Consider the following 21521-nt stretch of genomic DNA (forward strand, 5'->3'; position numbering starts at 1 on the left):
TACAGCAAACTTAAAAAAAATCTCCACTGTTTTGTTTTGTATGAAGCATTTTTCATGTTCTACCCTCCCCCATGTTTTCTCTCCTTCCTCTTTGTTTGCTTGATCCTCTCCTAGGTATCTCGTCTCCTCCCAGCGACAGCTGCGTGTTTCTGATTGGGTGATTTTGGAAGAGGGGTGGGGCTTGCTCACTGCTTCTGCTGTTTTCTAGCAGGCGGATCAGCCCAGCTGTCAGTTTCGGTAAAAGGAGGCGACGAATGTGGTCGCTGCTTACGCTGCTTGAATTTCTTCAGGCAGCTTGTAGGAGCTTTATAATCATTTTTTTACTAAATGTACAAGCACAACGAACATACCGCTTAGTCGGCGAGCCTTATAATTTGCTCTCCGGGAAAGGAAACTAATCGGAATACGGGATTTCGTCGTCCTTCCTGTTCAGCCCTTTGTTTTTTACTGCTTCGGTCAAGTGGGAGAGCAGCAGCGCCCCCCTGTGAGCGAACAGGAAACAGCCTGAGGATAGGGAGCCAAACGAGCGGCCGAGCCTCTTGCCTCCCGTACGACGTGGGCCCCCCCAGCTCAGCTGTCCGATGCGGGGTGAGGATGAGTCCCGCTCTGGAAGCCCTCATGCAGGCGGAAGGGACTCCTTATCCCGGAAAAGGGGTGATGCTTGAGCCGTTCGTGCACCAAGTGGGGGGCCACTCTTGTGTGCTACGGTTTGGGGAACAGACAATTTGCAAACCCCTCATCCCCCGAGAACACCAGTTCTATAAGAGTCTCCCACCAGAGATGAGGAAGTTCACCCCTCAATATAAAGGTGAGTCTGTGCATCCCAAATATGAACTATTGAGCTGCCCGTTAGAGCAGCATGCATCTTTAAATTTTCTCACCTCTGTGCATGCGTTATATAAGAGTCTCATGGGTGCTTTTAATATTGCATTGCAAAAAACAAAACCTCTATTACATGAAATTTTGCGCTTATTTGCCGTTGCAATACCTTAAAGTGCATTGTGTACACAACAACACTACAGAATGTATGTTGAATATTTGTAAGCTGAATGCATTGGCTTCAAAATAACTCACGTTACATTGTCAGTCATGTTGGAGCCTTTGGCAGACACAGCTATCCGTTTTCTGGCTATATCCCTCATGTGCAAGGCAGGGTTTCAAGTAGCGTCAAACCTAATGGCTTGACTTCCTGCCAAGAGAATGAGTAGCCAGAGTATCCAGAGGTCTTTGACTGTGTGACGCTTTTAAGGCAGCTATAGTTTCAAGATGCGTATTAGAGGGCCACGGCAAATCTAAAATAACTGCGGCAGATCACCAGAGTAATAATTTACAAGTCATTTGAGGAGATTTCCAGGTCTGGTTTCAGGGAACGCACGCATAAAGACTCACACACACACACAGACCTGAAGCAGGAATGCTATGTTCCCTGGTTGCATTCAGGTCCACAGTCTCTCACAGTTTCCCCTACAGACAATTACACCTAGTACATGCTGATACGGAGATCTTCAGGCAGAGATCTTTTGACGTGATGTGTGGTAACTGAATCCACGGTCATGCAGCATGGGGCTATAAAAAGGTCCTGGATATGGAATGGGATGTGAGGAGCTGATAGTATAGTAGACGTCTGGGGCCTTCAAATGCTCAACCCCACTAGCATTTTCCAGTCTTACATTTCACATTATGATGAGAGACGGGGAAAGAGCTGTGTTCTTCTAAAGGAATGTAAGGTTCTTTATCCGCGATTGTAGATAAATGTGTCTCAGCAGTATCTGATGATTTAGGGACATCTCGCAGTGGAATACTGGATTGGAAACATTAAGACTTTTGAGCAGATGTAGATTAAATTTATAAGTTAGGGATCACTTGTGTTGTGTAGAGGATACTATATTGCAATTTAATGTCACGGCACTGACCTGAAAAAAGATTGGACAGGAGCGTTTGTACCTAATAAAATGATATTGATAGCAATAATAATGTCTAAGTCAGTTTAGCCCTACTCCTGTACTACAGTCGATTTGCGCAACTGGGATGCAATAATCGTGCACTTGATATACGTTTATCACAAATTTATGAGCCTTTTTATTGAAAGAAACTCGGAGTGACTCATAAGTTCCTTTGCTGGCTGCAGTGGTGTAATGACAGTGCAGTGCTGAGGCACACATTCCTTCAGAGGCGGGGCTTCCTGCAGACTGATGACGTCAGTGCGCATGACATAAGTCAAGCCTCCGCCTGCGTAGAAGGATGGCACCCATGATCCCGGGGCCTGCCATTTAACATCCAAATCCAGTGCCATGTTATTTGCATGGCTGTTTTTTGTTGTTTGTTTGTTTGTTTGTTTTTTGGTCATTGTAATAAACTGTCATTTAATTTTCTAATTCAGTGGCTGATTTGTAATGACTCCTACTGCTGCTTGGTTTTGGTATCGTGTTTTGCGTCATGTAACTTGGATGTTACATCCAGATCTAAAACAGTTCCTCTTGAACTGTTTCGACCACATCCCCTCCCTCCTTCCTGTCTGTGGTTGATCTGTTTCGGCCTTTGCAGCTGTGATGTTTATTCTCAGTGCAACACCTCCCCCACTCTGCCTGCAATACGCAGGTCCTTGTAGGGAGTTTTATTTTGGGGGGGGGGGTGACCCCGGTGGCTTTTTGCAGGTCATGTCAGAAATTAGCATTGGCATCAAAGTACACTGGGTTTCTTTTTTTCCCCTCTGAAGGCCTTCCAGAAACATCCATTAGTCCATGAGTTTATCAAATTGTGTTAATTATTACTAACTGAAGCCCTCAGAGCACAATGTGGTAGTGCATTTGAAATATGAACTATGTAGATATACTTGCTGCTTAATATCAGTATCTATATTCTTATCTGTGTGTCTGAATCATTATGATTTGACACTTTAAAACTCTATCATGGAGGACTGCTTTAACTACTACAGTGTTACATTTTCTATCTCTTTTACTCATGGTGGATCATATAGTTTTCTTTGTGCAATTGCTTTTTCAAATTGTGAGAATTTGTAAAAGTAACAAACATGAAGATAAAACCTCTCCTTCTATTTCTCTCTCTCTCTCTCTCACTCACTCTCTCAGGTGTAGTTTCAGTCAGTTTTGAAGAGGATGAGGAAGGGAATTTGTGCCTCATCGCCTACCCCCTCCACAGCGAATCAGGGGACCTGGAAAACAAAGACCCCTCAACAGACTGTGAGCCCAAGAGCAAGATGGTGAAGTGGAGCAACAAAAAGCAATCCCCTTTGGGCCCTGAGAATGACAACTATAGCAAAGACAGAGGTAGACACAGTCGTAAAGAAGACAAGATTATGAGGTAAGAGAGCACCTTTATTGTTTCACGGAAATAAGAGTCATGTTGAAGACGTGTATTGTTATGAAGCTCTGTAGCACTGAAGCTGATGTCTTTCTTCGTTCTCTGCTCTGCAGTTATAATCGTGATGAGATGCAACAGCAGGCAGAGGTACTTTACTTTAGCCTGGAAAAAGGCAATGTGGTGTCACAGATCAAACACAACCCCTGGAGTCTCAAATGTCACCAGCAGCACTTACAGAGGATGAAGGAGAATGCAAAGCACCGTAACCAATACAGTATCCTTTTACCACATGCTTGAAGATATGAGAATTCTCAGTGTCTGCTGAAGTGGCTGAAGTGTTCCCTTTTCTTTTTTTTTGCCATGTGATCCTTGACTCTCCCTTTACAGAATTTATCCTTTTAGAAAACCTTACATGGCGCTATAGAGTACCGTGTGTCTTAGACTTGAAGATGGGAACTCGTCAGCATGGAGATGATGCATCAGAGGAAAAGAAAGCCAATCAGATTCGAAAGTGTCAACAGAGCACATCTGCATCTATTGGGGTGCGACTTTGTGGCATGCAGGTAAAGTATATTTATAAATGAAACCATATATACGTGTGGGGTGTTTTGTATTTACTTGTTTATGTGCCGCTGTAGTGCTTATGTTGCTGTGTGACCTTTGCAGGTGTACCAGTCAGAGCCAGGCCAGCTGATGTTCATGAATAAATACCATGGGCGAAAGCTGACTCTCGCAGGCTTCAAGGAGGCTCTCTACCAGTTTTTCCACAATGGGCATCGCTTGCGTCATGAGCTGCTGTCTCCAGTGTTGCGGAGACTTCGCGAAATGCAAGCTGCCCTCGAGGCCTGCGAGTCTTACCGCTTCTACTCTAGCTCCCTGCTCATCATCTACGATGGCGACCCGCCCAGGGCTCCCACTAGACCTAGACATAGAGGTGGGGAGGAAGGTGATGAGGATGAGCCATCTGATGAGGAGGAGGAGGAAGAAGGTGCCTTTGGTTTCCCTCGCTCCTCCTCTGCGGGTGTCGGCGCAGGTGTGTCCGGAGGGAGCAGCAACAGTGGCGGTAGTCGCTCATCCCACAGCGCAGGAGAGGCTAGTAGCCCTGTGGTGGATGTACGCATGATTGACTTTGCTCACACCACCTGTCGCCACTATGGAGAAGACAGCGTAGTGCACGAAGGCCAGGACAGTGGGTTCATCTTCGGCCTCCAGAACCTGATCACAATCATCTCTGAGCTCGAGGATCACAGTGCAGACTGAGGCTGGACTTTAGTCAGCATGGTCTAAATTTTAAGCGTGGGATGAGCTCACTGAGCTGAAACCCTGCTACACCAAGATGCATTATCCCTATGCCTATGTAGGGGTCTGCTTGGTGGGAACGTTGGACGCCTCTGCGTGAGGGGATAGTTTCAATGGTGGTACCTGTGGTCTCACTCACCTGCCAGAGGATTGGGCTGCCTGTGCCCTTTTTGCACTTTTCAGAGACTGCTCCTTTTTTTTTTTTTTTTTTGTAACACATGATAGGAGAAGTGTAGTATGAGAGAGGTCCTTCAACAGAGACTTCTGTAGCATCCTAGGGCTCTCTTCCCTCCTCTCGCCCCCTGGTACAGATACAGTTCTTTATTGTTAAGTTCTCTCTGAGAGAGAAAGCCTGAGGCAGAGAACATTGAAGCTGTAGGTAACTAGAAACCTGTCGTGGTGCTTTACCTGTGATACTTTTTTTTCCCCCTTGGGATGTCGCTTTGACTGCTGGTCCCCAACAGCACAACACAATCATGGGGAAGCTGATTGAACAAGCTGACCTTGGCTGGCTGGGTCAGCAGCCTTGTAGCAAATGAGAAGCTTACATCAAATAAGGACATTTTGTGTCTATTAAGACCCTTATATGGTTTGTGTGTTCAAGTAAGCACTTGGATTTACACTTTTTGGTGGAAGAATATTATTTAGTTCAATAAGAAGGGATCTGCCTTTTTCAACAGTTGTTCCCCTGTACTTATTGCCTATAAACAAAAGACTTTTTGGAAAGGGAATATTATCCTTTTTTTCTGGTCATTATCTTTTTCCTCTTTTTCATTCCTGAAAATTTGACTTGACAAAGAGAATATATTGATAAAACACTAAAAAGACTATAGACTATTTATTTCAACGGATTGTTAAAAATGTAAACAAGTACATTCCATATTACCACTTTAAATGTTACGTCCTTCTTATACAGACTTGGATTTCTTTTGTTATTGGAAGAGCTCTCTTGTATAACTGTGTGTTAACAGTATCTTGAAAATAAAGGCATTCATTGAGATAAAATTCATTGTCTGTGGTTTGTGTTTATAGTATGTTTGGGGTTTGAATTTCAGAAACAAGTATGGGTTATGAAATAGATCGTGAGGATCCTAATGTGTGCCAAAAACTGTGTACTTTTGACTAATAGTAGTACTTCCAGTTCCCAGTTTTGATTTGGGAACACAGACACCCTCTGCCAGTGTCAAGATTAAATCTTTCCTTTTCGATAAAGGATGTGGTTAGAGCTGGATCAGGTGACCCTGAACGATTCCTTAGTTACGCTGCAATAGGCCTTGGCTGCTGGTGACTTCCCAGGATACAATAAGGTTTTCTTCAGTCACCTCCTTTTACTCCATGTGTTTATACACTGCTGTGAATTTCATCCCTAGTTATTATTAAACTCTGGCTCTCTCTCCTGAAGTCTGTCTTATGTTCTGTGTCCCTCCCCTGATCAGCAGATGGCTGCCTCTCCATGAGTCTGGTTCTGCCTGAGGTTTTCTTCCTGTTAAAAGGGACTTTTTCCTTCTCACTGTTGCCAAGGCCTTTCTCATGGGGTGGTAGGGGTCATCTGATTGCTGGGTTTTCTGTGTATTACTCCACGGTGTTTACGGTACAGTTTTAATCACCTTGAAGTGACTATTGTGATTTGGCGCTATATTTAAAAAAAAAACAAAAAAAAAACAACACAACAACAACAACAACAACCTGAAATGAAATTGTTTGTGTTGACTATCATCTGCATTTGAACTGGAGACATCATATTTAGATCACAAGTGAGGTCATCTGTGAGGTATTGGATGTTTTCATAGTGCACTTAATGTTCCAGTGTGAATGAATCAAACTTGAAGCTGCACTTCAATACACCTAAGGCTGTCAAAGATTGAGGAAGACGTGACTCATAATTATCAGTAAGAGTCATTTGCTGAACTGGAACTGCTAGAATGGGGAAAAGATCAAATATCACAATGCTGAAACTAGACCTGCTGTAAAACTGTAAAATAAGGAATCAATGGTGTGGAAAACATGCGTCTTTTTTTTGCACCTGATACTACGAGTTTTTCCATCCATTATCCATTGTTCATATTAGGCAGGTACAAACAATGCTTTCTTTTATGAAAGTAACATCTCTCCTTAATGCTGTATAGTACAAAAAGAAAGGAGTCGTTGTTTCAAAGAAAAAACATGTTTTCATACTTGAAAGTGTAAACGTAACTAAATAAAGTGCAGTGTTAATGTAGCATAAAAACATTAACCTTCACAAAGCAAACAATTATTTTGAGTTGAGACCATGTTGACAAATGACAAACAGTTTTTGTGCGCAAGTTGAACTTCAAAGGATCATTTTTCCTAAGAGAGTTCACTAGAGGTGTGAAATTGTGAACATAGGATTGCTTTTTGACCACACAGAGACAAATGTTTTTTCTCTGAAGAAGTCTGGGATTTTATGAAAGCTCAATTTAGTTGTTAAGCTCGAATATAGGGAAAGATTAAACCACTCCTGCCTTAATCGTGATGTGATGTGAGTGATGAACCTCATCCTCATTCTGATAAAGGTTTCAGCATAAAAACCATTACTATAGTACAAGTGTGAAAATATCAGACACCCTTTCACTCTGTTTAGACAGAATTAATCTGTGGGGGTGGGCAATGATTTTTTCCAAGTGGCAATAAATAAAGCAAAATTGAGTTCAGCTTATTGGTGCAGCCCTCAACAACAATGCTAAATTCTCATCTAGCTTCTTGGGGAAATTAATTGGCCACCCTGACACAGAAAGCTTCCCAAAGAACTGGCTTTGGGTTTTTCCTTTCCTTTCGCAAGTTTGCATAAACACAAAGATTGCTTACGCTGCATGCGTCACTGTTGTTACAGAGTTCATTATTAAGCAGTTTAGTTGAGGTTTTTGGCACAGTTGCTCTTTGGCGGTGACATTGGTGACTGATCTGCACAAAGCTCAGATTACAAACTTCTATTCAATAACAGTTCCATAGTGATAAGCAGGAAGAATGAGAAGGTGTTGCCAGCAGCTCAGATTAGTATTTTCTAACATACTGTATGTACCCTAAGCTCCACAGTGAAATGTGTTGCCTGTTAAAGCTGGCAGCTTTGTAGTCTGCCTAATCAGCTTTCTAGTGCTGGAAAAGAGTGTGGAAAGTATGGCTAGAATTTTGACACACCTGCTGGAAGGGTGGAATGAAATGTGACAGAACAATAACTTTGTATAGACGTATAGCAGGTACTGGTTTTAACCTTGCAACAACCTGATGTGAAATGGGTGGAGAAAGTTAACACGAAGAGATGGTTTAATCTATTAGGATTTCTTTTTTATCTTTCCATGTTGGAAAAGTAAATATGGTGAACAGGTTCTTCCATTCTCGCATTTGTGTGTGTGAAATAAGATGTGACTTTAAATTAGAATTAAGGTTGGAGAAGCCTGTGACCAGAAATGAGGAACAGAAATACCTGCTGAGAGGAAGCAGTTCTAATTACAAGAGAAATGAAACAGAAAGTCAGTCATGCAAATCATCTGATGCCACGACCACTCATCAAGCTTAGCTTCATTTACAACTGGTTGGACTCAAAGCCTCCAATTGACCCACATTATCCTACTTTGTGTGCAACATTCCTCTCCCTTCTTTAGTTGTAGTTAAAATTCTGTTTATGGACAGAAATTCTAGTTGCAACCAAGGGGTGTGACAGTGTCTGGCCTTGGAGGCCTCAGGATCACCTCTCTGCTTTTTGCAGAAGATGTGGTTCTTTAGGCTTCGTCAAGCAGTGGCCTCCAACTTGCAGTTTTTAGCTGAGTTTGAAGTTGTTACCACTAAACCGCAGTCCATAATGAATTTAAGTTGAGCTAATGATGTAGCATCCATGAGCAGCTATCAGTGCATGTATCTTTGTGCACGGTGCAACTGCAGTGCTCTGCAATTTCATGGCCAAAGCACTAGTTAGCAGTGAAGTTTCTCTCTTAGAAATGATCTGTTCACTAGAAAAATGGCAGCAGTGGAAGAAATAGCCAGAAATGGCTAGGAGTGATTGAGGGTTGCATTGAGGGTGCATGTCAGGTTTTGGCATTAGTTGTGGTTTTGAGAAAGGTTTAACATAATGTATTAATCCCATATCAGCTGGAAAATGGTGGAGTGCCCACTCCAAATTAGAGAGGAATTTCTGTCCCAAGTGGAGAAGCTTCATTATTTGGGGTCTTGTTCAAGAGTGGGGGGAGAGTAGAGAAAGAGACTGACAAACAAATCGGTGTGGTGTCAACGGAAGCTGCCTGTTGTGGTAAAGAGAGAGTCAAGCATAAAAGCTCTCAGTTTACCACAGGCTTTACGTAATGACTGAATGAATGAGATCATGAATGCCAGCAGCAGAATTGGTCTTCCTCAGTAGGATGTTTGGGCTGAGCCTTACAGGGAGTGGAGAATTATTAGGCAAATGAGTATTTTGTCCACATCATCCTCTTCATGCATGTTGTCTTACTCCAAGCTGTATAGGCTCGAAAGCCTACTACCAATTAAGCATATTAGGTGATGTGCATCTCTGTAATGAGAAGGGGTGTGGTCTAATGACATCAACACCCTATATCAGGTGTGCATAATTATTAGGCAACGTCCTTTCCTTTGGCAAAATGGGTCAAAAGAAGGACTTGACAGGCTCAGAAAAGTCAAAAATAGTGAGATATCTTGCAGAGGGATGCAGCAGTCTCAAAATTGCAAAGCTTCTGAAGCGTGATCATCGAACAATCAAGCGTTTCATTCAAAATAGTCAACAGGGTCGCAAGAAGCGTGTGGAAACACCAAGGCGCAAAATAACTGCCCATGAACTGAGAAAAGTCAAGCGTGCAGCTGCCAAGATGCCACTTGCCACCAGTTTGGCCATATTTCAGAGCTGCAACATCACTGAGTGCCCAAAAGCACAAGGTGTGCAATACTCAGAGACATGGCCAAGGTAAGAAAGGCTGAAAGACGACCACCACTGAACAAGACACACAAGCTGAAACGTCAAGACTGGGCCAAGAAATATCTCAAGACTGGTTTTTCTAAGGTTTTATGGACTGATGAAATGAGAGTGAGTCTTGATGGGCCAGATGGATGGGCCCGTGGCTGGATTGGTAAAGGGCAGATTGCTCCAGTCCGACTCAGACGCCAGCAAGGTGGAGGTGGAGTACTGGTTTGGGCTGGTATCATCAAAGATGAGCTTGTGGGGCCTTTTCGGGTTGAGGATGGAGTCAAGCTCAACTCCCAGTCCTACTGCCAGTTTCTGGAAGACACCTTCTTCAAGCAGTGGTACAGGAAGAAGTCTGCATCCTTCAAGAAAAACATGATTTTCATACAGGACAATGCTCCATCACACGCGTCCAAGTACTCCACAGCATGGCTGGCAAGAAAGGGTATAAAAGAAGAAAAACTAATGACATGGCCACCTTGTTCACCTGATCTGAACCCCATTGAGAACCTGTGGTCCATCATCAAATGTGAGATTTACAAGGAGGGAAAACAGTACACCTCTCTGAACAGTGTCTGGGAGGCTGTGGTTGCTGCTGCACGCAATGTTGATGGTGAACAGATCAAAACACTGGCAGAATCCATGGATGGCAGGCTTTTGAGTGTCCTTGCAAAGAAAGGTGGCTATATTGGTCGCTGATTTGTTTTTGTTTTGTTTTTGAATGTCAGAAATGTATATTTGTGAATGTGGAGATGTTATATTGGTTTCACTGGTAAAAATAAATAATTGAAATGGGTATATATTTGTTTTTTGTTAAGTTGCCTAATAATTATGCACAGTAATAGTCACCTGCACACACAGATATCCCCCTAAAATAGCTAAAACTAAAAACAAACTAAAAACTACTTCCAAAAACATTCAGCTTTGATATTAATGAGTTTTTTGGGTTCATTGAGAACATGGTTGTTGTTCAATAATAAAATTATTCCTCAAAAATACAACTTGCCTAATAATTCTGCACTCCCTGTAGAAGTTAAGCAAGGAGTATGGTCGTGAGGGGCTCATGCTGCTCCATATCGAAAGAAACCAGTTGAGGTAGTTTTGGCATCTGACAGTGGCACTTTTTGGGTTTCTTTAAGGTAAGGGGATTTGGCATATCCTACCTGGAGGAGATCTCAGGGAAGATCTAGGACACACTGGGAAGAGTCTGTCATTCGGCTGGCTTGGCAACAGTTTAGTGTCCCACTAGAAAGGTTCGACAAGCAGCAGAACTGGTGTGGACTTCAGCTCTGCCTTCAACACCATCCTTCCAGACCATCTCCGAGGCAAGCTTTCCCAGATGAATGTGCCTGATCCCATCTGCCGGTGGATCACCGACTTCCTGACAGACAGGAAGCAGCATGTGAGGCTGGGAAAGAATGTCTCGGACTCCCGGACCATCAGCACCGGCTCCCCTCAGGGCTGTGTTCTTTCTCCTCTGCTCTTCTCCCTGTACACCAACTGCTGCACCTCCACCCACCACTCTGTCAAGCTAATCAAGTTCGCAGATGACACCACCGTTATTGGGCTCATCTCGGACGGGGATGAGTCTGCCTATAGGAGGGAGGTTGAACGTCTGGTGACCTGGTGCAGCCACAACAACCTGGTGCTGAATGCCCAGAAGACAGTGGAGATTATTGTGGACTTCAGGAAGCACACAGCCCCACTCCCCCCCATCATCCTGACTGACACCCCCATCACCTCTGTGGACTCATTCCGCTTCCTGGGTACCACCATCACCCAGGACCTGAAGTGGGAGCCCACCATCACCTCCGTCATCAAGAAAGCCCAGCAGAGGATGTACTTCCTGAGGCAGCTGAAGAAATTCAACCTGCCAACACGGACGATGATGCAATTCTACACTGCAATCATCGAGTCCATCCTCACCTCCTCCATCACCGTGTGGTACGCTGGAGCCACTATCAGGGACAAACAGAGACTGCAGCGTGTTGTGCGCTCTGCTGAGAAGGTGATTGGCTGCAGACTCCCATCTCTGCAGGACCTGTACACCTCCAGGACACTGCGGCGTGCAGCTCGGATCTCAGCTGACCCTTCTCACCCTGGACACAGTCTGTTTGACCTGCTCCCCTCAGGCAGGAGGCTCCGGTCCATTCGCACCAGAACCTCTCGCCATAAGAACAGTTTCTTCCCCTCTGCTGTTGGACACATGAACAATAACCACATGACTGTCCCCGCCACTAACACATGACCCTACGCTGTGTCACTGCATCATTTCATGTTTGGCACCGATCACCACCTGCACTCATGTATATATCTTTCTACGTAGCACTCATAAGTCTTATTCTCATGTATATATCTCATGTATATCTCATGCACATATCTTTCTTTCTACATAGCACTTTAATTCTTATTGTTTGCACTGAAGCACCGCAGCAATTTCCTAATGTTGTAAACCTCAACATCTGGCAATAAACCCCATTCTGATTCTGATTCTGATTCTGATTCAGAAGATGGATGGATGGAAGGATGGATGGATGGATGGATGGATGGGTGGATGGATGGATGGATTTCTTATCAGAGGTGGGACCAAGTCATTGTTTTGCAAGTCTCAAGTAAGTCTCAAGTCTTTATCCTCAAGTCTCAAGTCAAGTCTCAAGTAATGTCAGGCAAGTCAGAGTCGAGTCTCAAGTCACTGGTGTAAAAGTCCGAGTCAAGTCACAAGTCTGAAACTTTGAATTTCAAGTCCTTTCGAGTCTTTAAAAAAAAAAAACCGAAAAAATAATGTTGCAGTTATGCTAAATGTAAATATTAGACCATGTAATTTTAAAATCTGTGTTTTTCTCAACACATGACAAAATAGTGAACTTAGAAAATATACACAAATTGTGAAATTGCACCTCTTTAAAATGCAGCTCAATTAAACCTAGCTCCAAGAATAATTTTCACCGACAGTTCTGAGATAAGCTGCATGTTATTCTTGGATGCGCTTGTAGGACCAGCTTTAAAATCGCATGACAAAAATATCATACACATTAAAAAAAACTGCATCACCAACGTAGCCTGGACAACATTTGCTAGTTAGATGAAGTCAGCTATCTCATTGTAGCATATTTATGTGCATATTTATAATCATACGGTTCTTGGAGTGAGTGCATACACTCATGAAGTTTAGTAACTTCAGGTCACTGCAACAAGCCCAGGTACAGTTTACCGACGGATGGGTACAGGACCTTGAAATGCACCGTGTAGAACGAAAGACCATCGTACGTATCATAAGTTTACCAGTCTCACAAATTGTCGTCATAAATACACATTCCTTAACCGTTTATTAATAGGACCTTTGAGCTCAACAGTAATTAATTAGTAGTGGAAATAATTTCTGGTACCCATCACAGAAATGTAGCAGTGATAATAATATTGTATGCTGTAATCGTACTGGACAATTAGTGATACAAAACAACTGTTTTATCCTGTGAATAAAAGTATATGTTTTTGTCAATGTACCATAATAACAGAAGCGAAACGCAATATTGTGTCAGGACAATTCACTATTTATGCACAATAAACACAATAAATAAAGGAGCATAGCGCGACAATTTCTGTTCAGCGCCAGACTTGCTTGTAACCTATATCACTAATTATGTTATGAAAATGACGTATTAACTACTAAAAAACACTGACCTTCGTGTAAATGCTTGGAGCAGACTAACCTGTGAGCTGGAGTGTTCTGGGACGTTATATTTGGTCTTTGAATGGCTGCAATCCAGTCGCCTCTTTGTTACTTCGGAAACATGGCTTGAACAATTTCTCTTCAACGACGTAATCCGATAACAACCGATCTCTTTACCCGTCGGCTTCCCGTGGCTGTCATGCGACCGGCTATTGCAGTTAATAATACAACAGCTTCTTGACATTTTTGTGTTTCTTTTTATCGCTGTATAACTGATTTTAATTGAAAGCCTGCGTGCGCTAGTACCGCTTGCCACGAGTTCCCAGAATCCTTTGCGGTTCTACCCGTGAATGACGTCACATTTTCAATCTCTATATAATATGCATGTTAAATTTTATATTTGGGGTAAAATATCAAGTCTTTTCAAGTAAACCGGTTCAAGTCCAATTCAAGTCCCAAGTCATTGGTGTAAAAGTCCAAGTCAAGTCACAAGTCTTAGAACATTTTTTCAAGTCAAGTCTAAAGTCATAAAATTAATGACTCGAGTCTGACTCGAGTCCAAGTCATGTGACTCGAGTCCACACCTCTGTTTCTTATCAACAATATATTGTTTTGACATTTGTTTTATCAGTTGACTTCTAATCTTTTGGCCCTGCCCACTATGTTAGGGGATTCGGTTCAGTGAACATCAACTCAGGAAGGTAAACAGAGATGCAGTCAGTTTAGGGGCGATGATAGTAGGAGGCATGAGAGGAAAGAGATTATAATTTCCTTGTTTTAGATCTAAAAATAACTTCACATCTGCTGCTCATGTGCTGCCTGCTGCAAAACAGATTTGTATTAATGTTTTTCTCCTCATTGGAATATACTGCTGGTTGTTTATATGGGTTTTGTGATGAAGCTGAAAAAGCATATGTAATCAGCAAAGAACTCAGAGTGGATACTTTGATTTGCTATATTTTTTAACTTTTTGCATTTTGGGGATGACTCAAACTGTTTTGCTGTGATGACATGACATGGAGCATGACATGGAAAGACACAAATTAGAAGCATAATACCAACAGCTTTGTAATAAATGTGATCAGGTTGAAGGTTACTAGATCAAAGTAGGCTAAAGAGACCTATTCAGGCCAAGGATGTAGGAAAGCACTTGTTATTATGTAAGATATTGTGTTATTAATCATACTCTAATAATGCATGAATGCAGCTCTCTTTGCATATGTGAAGATAAACACATAAGTGTTTGTGTTTATTTGGTGCAAGGAAAACTGCAGTGCATATCTGACAGCCCTGTATGTGCTATTACAGCCTTTACTGTTCAAGGGTTATAAATGTTCTTATCTGATTGCGTGTCAGTCCAGCTCTGTGTGCTTGAATGACTTTGAAAGGCATTTTGTTGCAAACACTGTCTTATTCTTCACAAAAGAAGTTGCTTCTCAGCAAAACAAACTACCAAAACTGGATTTGAATGCTATATGGCACATGCACTCTACTCCTCCCTCCAGCAACAACAGAGAATAGTGTACTATTTCAAAAAAGCACAGAAATAAGCAGAAAAGCAGGATGGTGTCTTCAGACAGTGGACAGAGAAAGGTTTCTTTGCCCCAGGTGCTATTTTATAAAATGATTAATGTATGAAACTTGAAAGCCTTAAGATGAAATATGGCTTGGAGAACAAAGATTTCTTTACCTTTCACCGCTAATTTATCAGCAGTAAAGCCCAGCAGAGATATGAATAGCATGAGTGAAATTACTGTTTGCATACCTCCAGTGTACCTTGTATTATTCCAGTGTTCTACAAAGCCTTTGGGTAGAAGTGCAACATTATACTACAAGAAGAATTCAAGATTTAAGTTGAAGATGGAAAAATGCATAGTATACTGCCAGTACCTATTACAGAGATTTTTCCTTGCAGATTATTTAAGTTATAAATATATATTAAAAGGATTGTGTTTAAAACCTCTTATTCTAGAGAGACCTGGCAGTAATGTACAGATGTACAGAATCTCCATAGCAAGCAATACATAAGAACTATAAAGCTTGTGCATTTCATTGTGTAAAGCACAATGAAATACCGTAACTAACCACCTTAGGTAAAGATCAGGTGCATTCATATAAAGCAAAGGTATCAGATTTACTCCTAATAGAGAAACATAATTTATGTTTGAGCTTTTTAACGTGAATTTTAAGTAACAAGTTCTAATCTATAAAGATACCAAAGTACTTACTGTCTATGTTGTGACCATATCAGTTCAACCCTTTGATTGGTTTTGATTAGAGGAAGTTTCGATGGCTTTGCCATTTCAAAATAACATTAATTTGCAATTGCCTGCATTTAACACAAACTCAAGCTGAGTTAAATGGGACCGATCAACATCAAAGAGGGGCTGCAGAAATTCGAGGGTTTGTATTAGTGACGAACAACAAATAACTGCATCGCAGCGCTTCATATATCTACATATAGAGAGACAGTCAGTGGTTCTAATATAAAGCCCTGAGCAACTTCTTTGTCTACGGGGGGGAAAGAGGATGAAGACCAAGCAAAGTAAATACACTGTTCTGGCCAATACTGTGACGTCTGTTAAGCAACTGTGTCAGAAACATTTACAAATTAAGAAAAACAATGAAACAGCATTTTATTTAATCCATCTCATTAACAGGCTCAATTTTCATGTTAACAGCAGCAATTATTGTTGAATAGAATTTTCATCTAAAAAATCTTTTAATTGTTCACTGATAAATTTTTCAAGAATTTGCTAAAACATACAACATAGATATTGGCCTGCAGTTGTTATTTTTTATCTCAATCACTTTGATGCAGTTCTCACATCAGGAACATATCTCTACACCCACAATAGCCTTTGTCTGTTTGTACATACTGCTATTGTTGCTATTGTTACTTCACTGTTGAAGTTTTTTTTTTTATTGTGCTGATCCATTTCTCATCTCAATTGCAATACTCATCAAAACAGTTTTTTATTTTTTTAATCAGTCAGAACTACATATCTTTCACTCATCTTAATGCTCTCCAACATTTCATTAGTGTTTTCAATCAAATTAATTCAAACGTTGTTTCATACATGTATGAAAGCATGAGACCAGTCGCATACTGATGGTAGTATTTGCTACCATCAGTATGTGACTGACACACATGTTCATGTCTTGTATCACATGTGCATATCATGGCACTCCGAATTATACACAAGCATGTACGTACATATGTGATTTTACTTGCTTGTGAGTGGAACAGTGCAGATTGCCAGTAAAACCATGCAGAATAAAACCCCCTTCATCTCTTAAAAAATCCACAGGGCACAAGAGCAGGACCCCCTTGATCAGTGTGCAAACACTGTTTAGCAGATTATACTTTGTTTCCAAAGTACTTTTTGTTTATTGATAGTGATTTGTACAGTGCTGTGAAATTCTTCAGTTTCCTGTGTTTACTGTATTGTACTGTGTTGTATGAACATTGAAGGGGAAATAATTTTTTTGTCCAAGTTACACATGTGATGCTGAAATAAGCTTTTCTGGAAAATTCACTTTTAGACACAATAGAAGTCAACTATACTCCGCATAAAAGAATAGTCAGATACAGCATGCATTCAAAGTAAATGAAAACTGCTAGTCATTATGACAAAGCACTGAAACATTTTCAATACCCTGCTTTATATAGGCTCAACGCAACTTGTCAATTTGGTGAGAATAACTCATTGGTTGACCAAAAAAAACCCACCTTTATCTTGACATATGCATCTTTAATGTTGGAAACTTCAAAATAAACATGAGCCAAAGCAACTGACAAAAACTGTTACAGCCTTTTGCAAGTTAACTGTTGCATGTACTATGAGCTATTTTGGGAAATGCATCTTTATTGCTGAGAACTTAAGAAATGTCCAAAGGCAATTTAGAAAATGGTAAATGCTGAGGAAGCAAAGTGTTTTACCACATTCAAAAGCACAAAATAAGTACAAATAAGATTGTCTCAGCAGGCGCATGTGTTTTTTATAAAAGAACTCAAACTGCTGTGGATAAACCACACACGTGTCATATTTTTTATGACATCACAGTATGTTATGCAACCCTCCTTGAACCGTACATAACATACTGGTCAGATAAGGCTTCGCCACCATTAGGAATAAAATTATGGTTGACTGTCAATTTATGATCCTATAAAGCTGAACACACTCTGCTCGGCCAGTTCTTGTCCCATTTTCATATCAAGCAAGTGGGGTCACAGTCACTTGATAGCTGTGCTATAACTCTGCTTGCTCTGTCTTATCACTTCTTTAACTTTTGGTCCTGGTTAATTAATAAACACTTGATGAAATGTATAACTTTATCCAAGCAGGTAGGCGGGTTGAAATGATCTCAAGGGTCGTGTAAGTCACAGTTTGTTGAGGAACTGAAGGACAAAGGAATGTCTGTGAGACTGAACAAAAATGGGACTGGGGTTGTGTAAGTTCTTATTTTCACAGACTGTTGTCTGTTCTCAGGGTTGTGTCAGGACATCAACATCAATTTGAACATTTATTTATATTACTTAATCCACAGTCTGTTGTCTGTGCAATTACTTTGTGCTGTCTGTTTCTTATTCTAATGCAGACTACAGACTTAATGGATTAAAGCAGAAGTGAACATAGTGTGTAATGTGTCAGACCACCATTAGCCTGTAGAAAGTCTATGGTATGGATTGTTTAAGTTTCTTAAATGAGTGCCATTTTTTCAAAAGAAATTCCTTCATTTGGTGTTTTGGCATCAGAACAGGAGGGCGCTGCTCATCTAAACTCATTTGTGGTGACCTTTTCTTGTATCGAGGGCAGTGTATCCAAACTGCAAACTGCAACAGATGGGATCACTGTAACTTTTAGGGCTATACTAATCTGATATATCTAAATCCAGGTGTTTCTTTCAATTTGTTACTCATCTGTAACTTACAACTGTTAATAAACATGAAGTATTTTGTTCATAAATAATCTATAAGGCTTTATGTGGCATTTTATGTGGTATGGGACCTCTGTGTGGTTCTGACTACCTTTTGGCCTGATTTATTAGATGTAACTGTAGTTGACAAACTCAAACTTGCAGATATCCACTGTGAAGATGAATTTTCTTTATATGACGGCTGAAGCATGTTAAGATGTGACGTGGGGGCAAGACTGAGTAAATCCTTTATGTGCACTCTAAAACAGAAATCCTTTTTGTCAAGTAAAAAACAAACAAAAACAAAAACCCACGCACAACCCTAATACTGTACAGGTACACTCATTCTCCCCGAAGCAAAATCCAAGTGGACTGTATGACTCTGTATGTGTCACAGATTAGTAGGCAGAGGACTCACTCGCAGGACTCTGAAGTTTAGAGAGAAGGTGAGGGTTTATTTGCAATGTGACACCAAGTGAGAATATATACATATATACAGTGGAACAGATAACACGGGGCTCCAGGGAGTAGGGCGGGGTCCGAAGGGAAGGTCCAAGAAGGGGGTACACACACGCTCTTCTTCCACTTGATCCGTAACTCAAAAAATGTCCACACTAAGAAGCTCACGCTCACTCACACACATCCACAGAAATCCAGACGGCAGGGAAGACGGGCAGGGAGTCTAGAAGGCCTGTACACAGAGGAAAAAACAAAGTCAGGAGGAAACTCTAGGGGATCAAAGGAACACTTTCATAGGCAACGCTACACTGACACTTGGTAATGTGACGATCCAGCGAGGAAGCAGCCTCTCTTGCCATCTTAAGTAGTCTGCCAGGATCAGTGTGAATGAGCCACAGGTGTGTGTTCAGGGTGGGTTCAGGGTGGGTTCAGAGGCGGGGAACCAAGGTCCAGTTCCGCCCTGGTGGGAGAGGTTAAGACAAAAAATACACACACCACGACCTCTCCAGATCTTGAGAACCATGACAGTATGCTTAAAATATCCCAGACAAGATGAGACAAGTGCTAGAGAAGGCATTGAGTGTTCAACTCAATAATCTGGATTAAGCGTGATGACTACAGCCCCGTTAAAGATGATTAACTCCTGTGTGGTTATGTTCTGGATTGTCAGTTACAACACATTCCCTGGTCAGTGGGACTGTTTTTTGGTTTTCTGCTGGGTAACTCTTTCCATGGAATAACTGCATTTCTCATGGAGGGATGGATTATAATGAATATAATGAGCAAGTATGTGGGTGGAGGAGGTGAAGGCAGGATGTTTCTATGATGAACACGCCCATACATTTACAGCATAATGATGTCAGCAAAAAACCTTTAAAGTATATATAAGTGAACTTTGGCAATAGTTTCAAGGAGCACTGGCTGTCTTGATTTTAAAATCTTCTACATTGCTTTTTTTTTTAATTGTGCTTTTAAAAAACATATTATATGTTCTGACCAGATAAATCAATTTTTCCTCAGTTGGTTGTCTTGTTTTTATCTCCAAGAGATTTAGATGTATCCTTACAGTATTATTAACATCCACAGTGGTTTTTTTAGACACTTCATAATGATTTTTTTATTAAAAAGTAACCTAAGCAGTTCTGCTCAGTGGCTGTCAAGGTCGTGTTTATGTTCAGAGTAAAGATGTGGAAGAACCTTTGAACAGGTTACATAAGACAGGTACAATGAGGCTGAACTGAGTACAGCTGCTGTTTATTTGTTTATTTATAAGGAATCCCATTAGCTTCCACAACAGTGGTTGCTAGTCTTCCTGCAGGCCCAATGAGATTAGGAGGACAGAAGCAAAAAAAGAGAAAATACACAACGACTCTGTCCCCATTTTGTTACACTGACATTTAAATGTGCCATTATTTACAAAGTTTTATTGCTAAATAAGACACCCAAAGACATATTTATATATCCTCCTTAAACTCTGTGATCTCTATTTGTAAAGTGAGTGTGACCAAACGGCAGCAGTAGGTGTTTCAGACACAAATATCTTGTGTTATTGGATCAATCACTAGGAAATTTTCTACAGATGTTCATGAGTCCTATGTTTTGTATCTTGCAGATTTTAGTGGACCAGAAAATTGACATACATAACAACAACTCCTGGACATTCCTGTTGCTTTGTGGATCATGTTTATCAGGTTTAACATGCGATTTTTCCCACCATAACACAACATATAATAATGTGATGGCACTAAGTTAATGACAGCAAAACTATTTACAATCCTGTGCTTTGTTTTCAGTGATAATTATCATGGCATGCTAACACACTGAACTAAAAGTCAGCATTGTTTTTGTTGGTATTTAGCTCAAAGCACTGCTGTGTTTGCTGTGTTAACTGCATTGCTTCACAGAGCTTCTCATCTCCGTGTATAGCTCTTTAATCCTTTTAATTGGTTTTCAGAACTTCTCCAAGAATATGCTCTTGCTACCAGCTTTAATTATTTTTCGTCAACCCTCTTAAGACTACGTAGGAAATTTCCTTCAGAGAGGAGCTAGTGCTCTTTGGTCACTAGGGTTTATCTAGCCTGGAGTTTAGGGTCGAGGACATGGCGTTCTTCTGTGTGCTGGATCAGTGCAGCGGATTACAGGAACAATTTAAATCAACCAGTTATAACACACTGACGTTAGTACCGTATATGTAGCAGTTACATTTTAAACAGACCTAGTGAAATACTATATGTTAGCAGTCAGTGGGTCACCAAGAGTTCAGATCAGGTCTTTGCCTGAGACACAGCCTGTTTATTCTGAGCAGTGAAGGCTTGGCTAACTTTAGAGCAAGTGGATGAACCCAAATTTAAATCAGTATGTAGAGGATTTACAGCATAATAAACCAGTATGCTGGCTAAACAAGCTTCAGCAAGTTCTCCTCAACAAGCTTCTCCTTACTGACAGACAATCCGTAGGTACAGGCACAGAACATCAGCATGTGGCCTTATAAATCCCCTGGCGACTAACTCTATCTCTCTCACAGTCAGCTATTAGTGTGACCATCTGTTTTACACACACAAACATGCAAGTCAGTTCAAACACACACAAATTCATTTAAATTAGAGAAAAATGTGGATCTTTTGATGTCTGTATGCTGTGAGTGTCCTGGTTTTTGATGGCAGGTAAATTAATGTCTTGATGTATGCTCAACCATCCAGGTAAGTAAATCCCTAAAGGTTGATTCTGTTCATCTGGACGTAGCGTTTGCAGTGGGAGAAACGTTTCCCCAACCTTATAAACAGTACATTGCACAATGACTGAAACTAGCACCACTGAATGAACAATGGGCTGGGAGGTCAGTTCCTTGATCATGGAGGTGAATTAACTGGCAGACTTGCATGAGAGGAGGGCGGGCCTCCAGGAACAAAACAAGGAATGAGATGAATG

At 41.2% G+C, this 21521-nt stretch overlaps 1 protein-coding gene across 1 annotated transcript; it reads left to right on the plus strand.

Annotated features, from left to right (window-relative positions):
- The first annotated feature begins 221 nt into the window (after positions 1–221).
- On the plus strand, positions 222–5629 carry ip6k2b (inositol hexakisphosphate kinase 2b). Its single transcript, XM_040028724.1, has 5 exons — positions 222–808; positions 3090–3321; positions 3435–3595; positions 3709–3884; positions 3988–5629. Exons 1-5 carry the CDS (start codon positions 595–597, stop codon positions 4579–4581), a joined length of 1377 nt encoding a protein of 458 aa, XP_039884658.1. The 5' UTR covers positions 222–594; the 3' UTR covers positions 4582–5629.
- Positions 5630–21521: the final 15892 nt, after the last annotated feature.

This window comes from Simochromis diagramma, unplaced genomic scaffold (assembly GCF_900408965.1).
Source record: "Simochromis diagramma unplaced genomic scaffold, fSimDia1.1 OVJJ01000483.1, whole genome shotgun sequence".
NCBI classification, from domain to species: domain Eukaryota; kingdom Metazoa; phylum Chordata; class Actinopteri; order Cichliformes; family Cichlidae; genus Simochromis; species Simochromis diagramma.

Coding starts and splice junctions, on each gene's coding strand:
- ip6k2b (XM_040028724.1), top strand. CDS start 595: ATGAGTCCCGCTCTGGAAGCCCTCATGCAGGCGGAAGGGACTCCTTAT. Junction 3,596..3,708: donor AAAGCACCGTAACCAATACA/GTATCCTTTTAC, acceptor CTCCCTTTACAG/AATTTATCCTTTTAGAAAAC. Junction 3,885..3,987: donor TGCGACTTTGTGGCATGCAG/GTAAAGTATATT, acceptor TGACCTTTGCAG/GTGTACCAGTCAGAGCCAGG.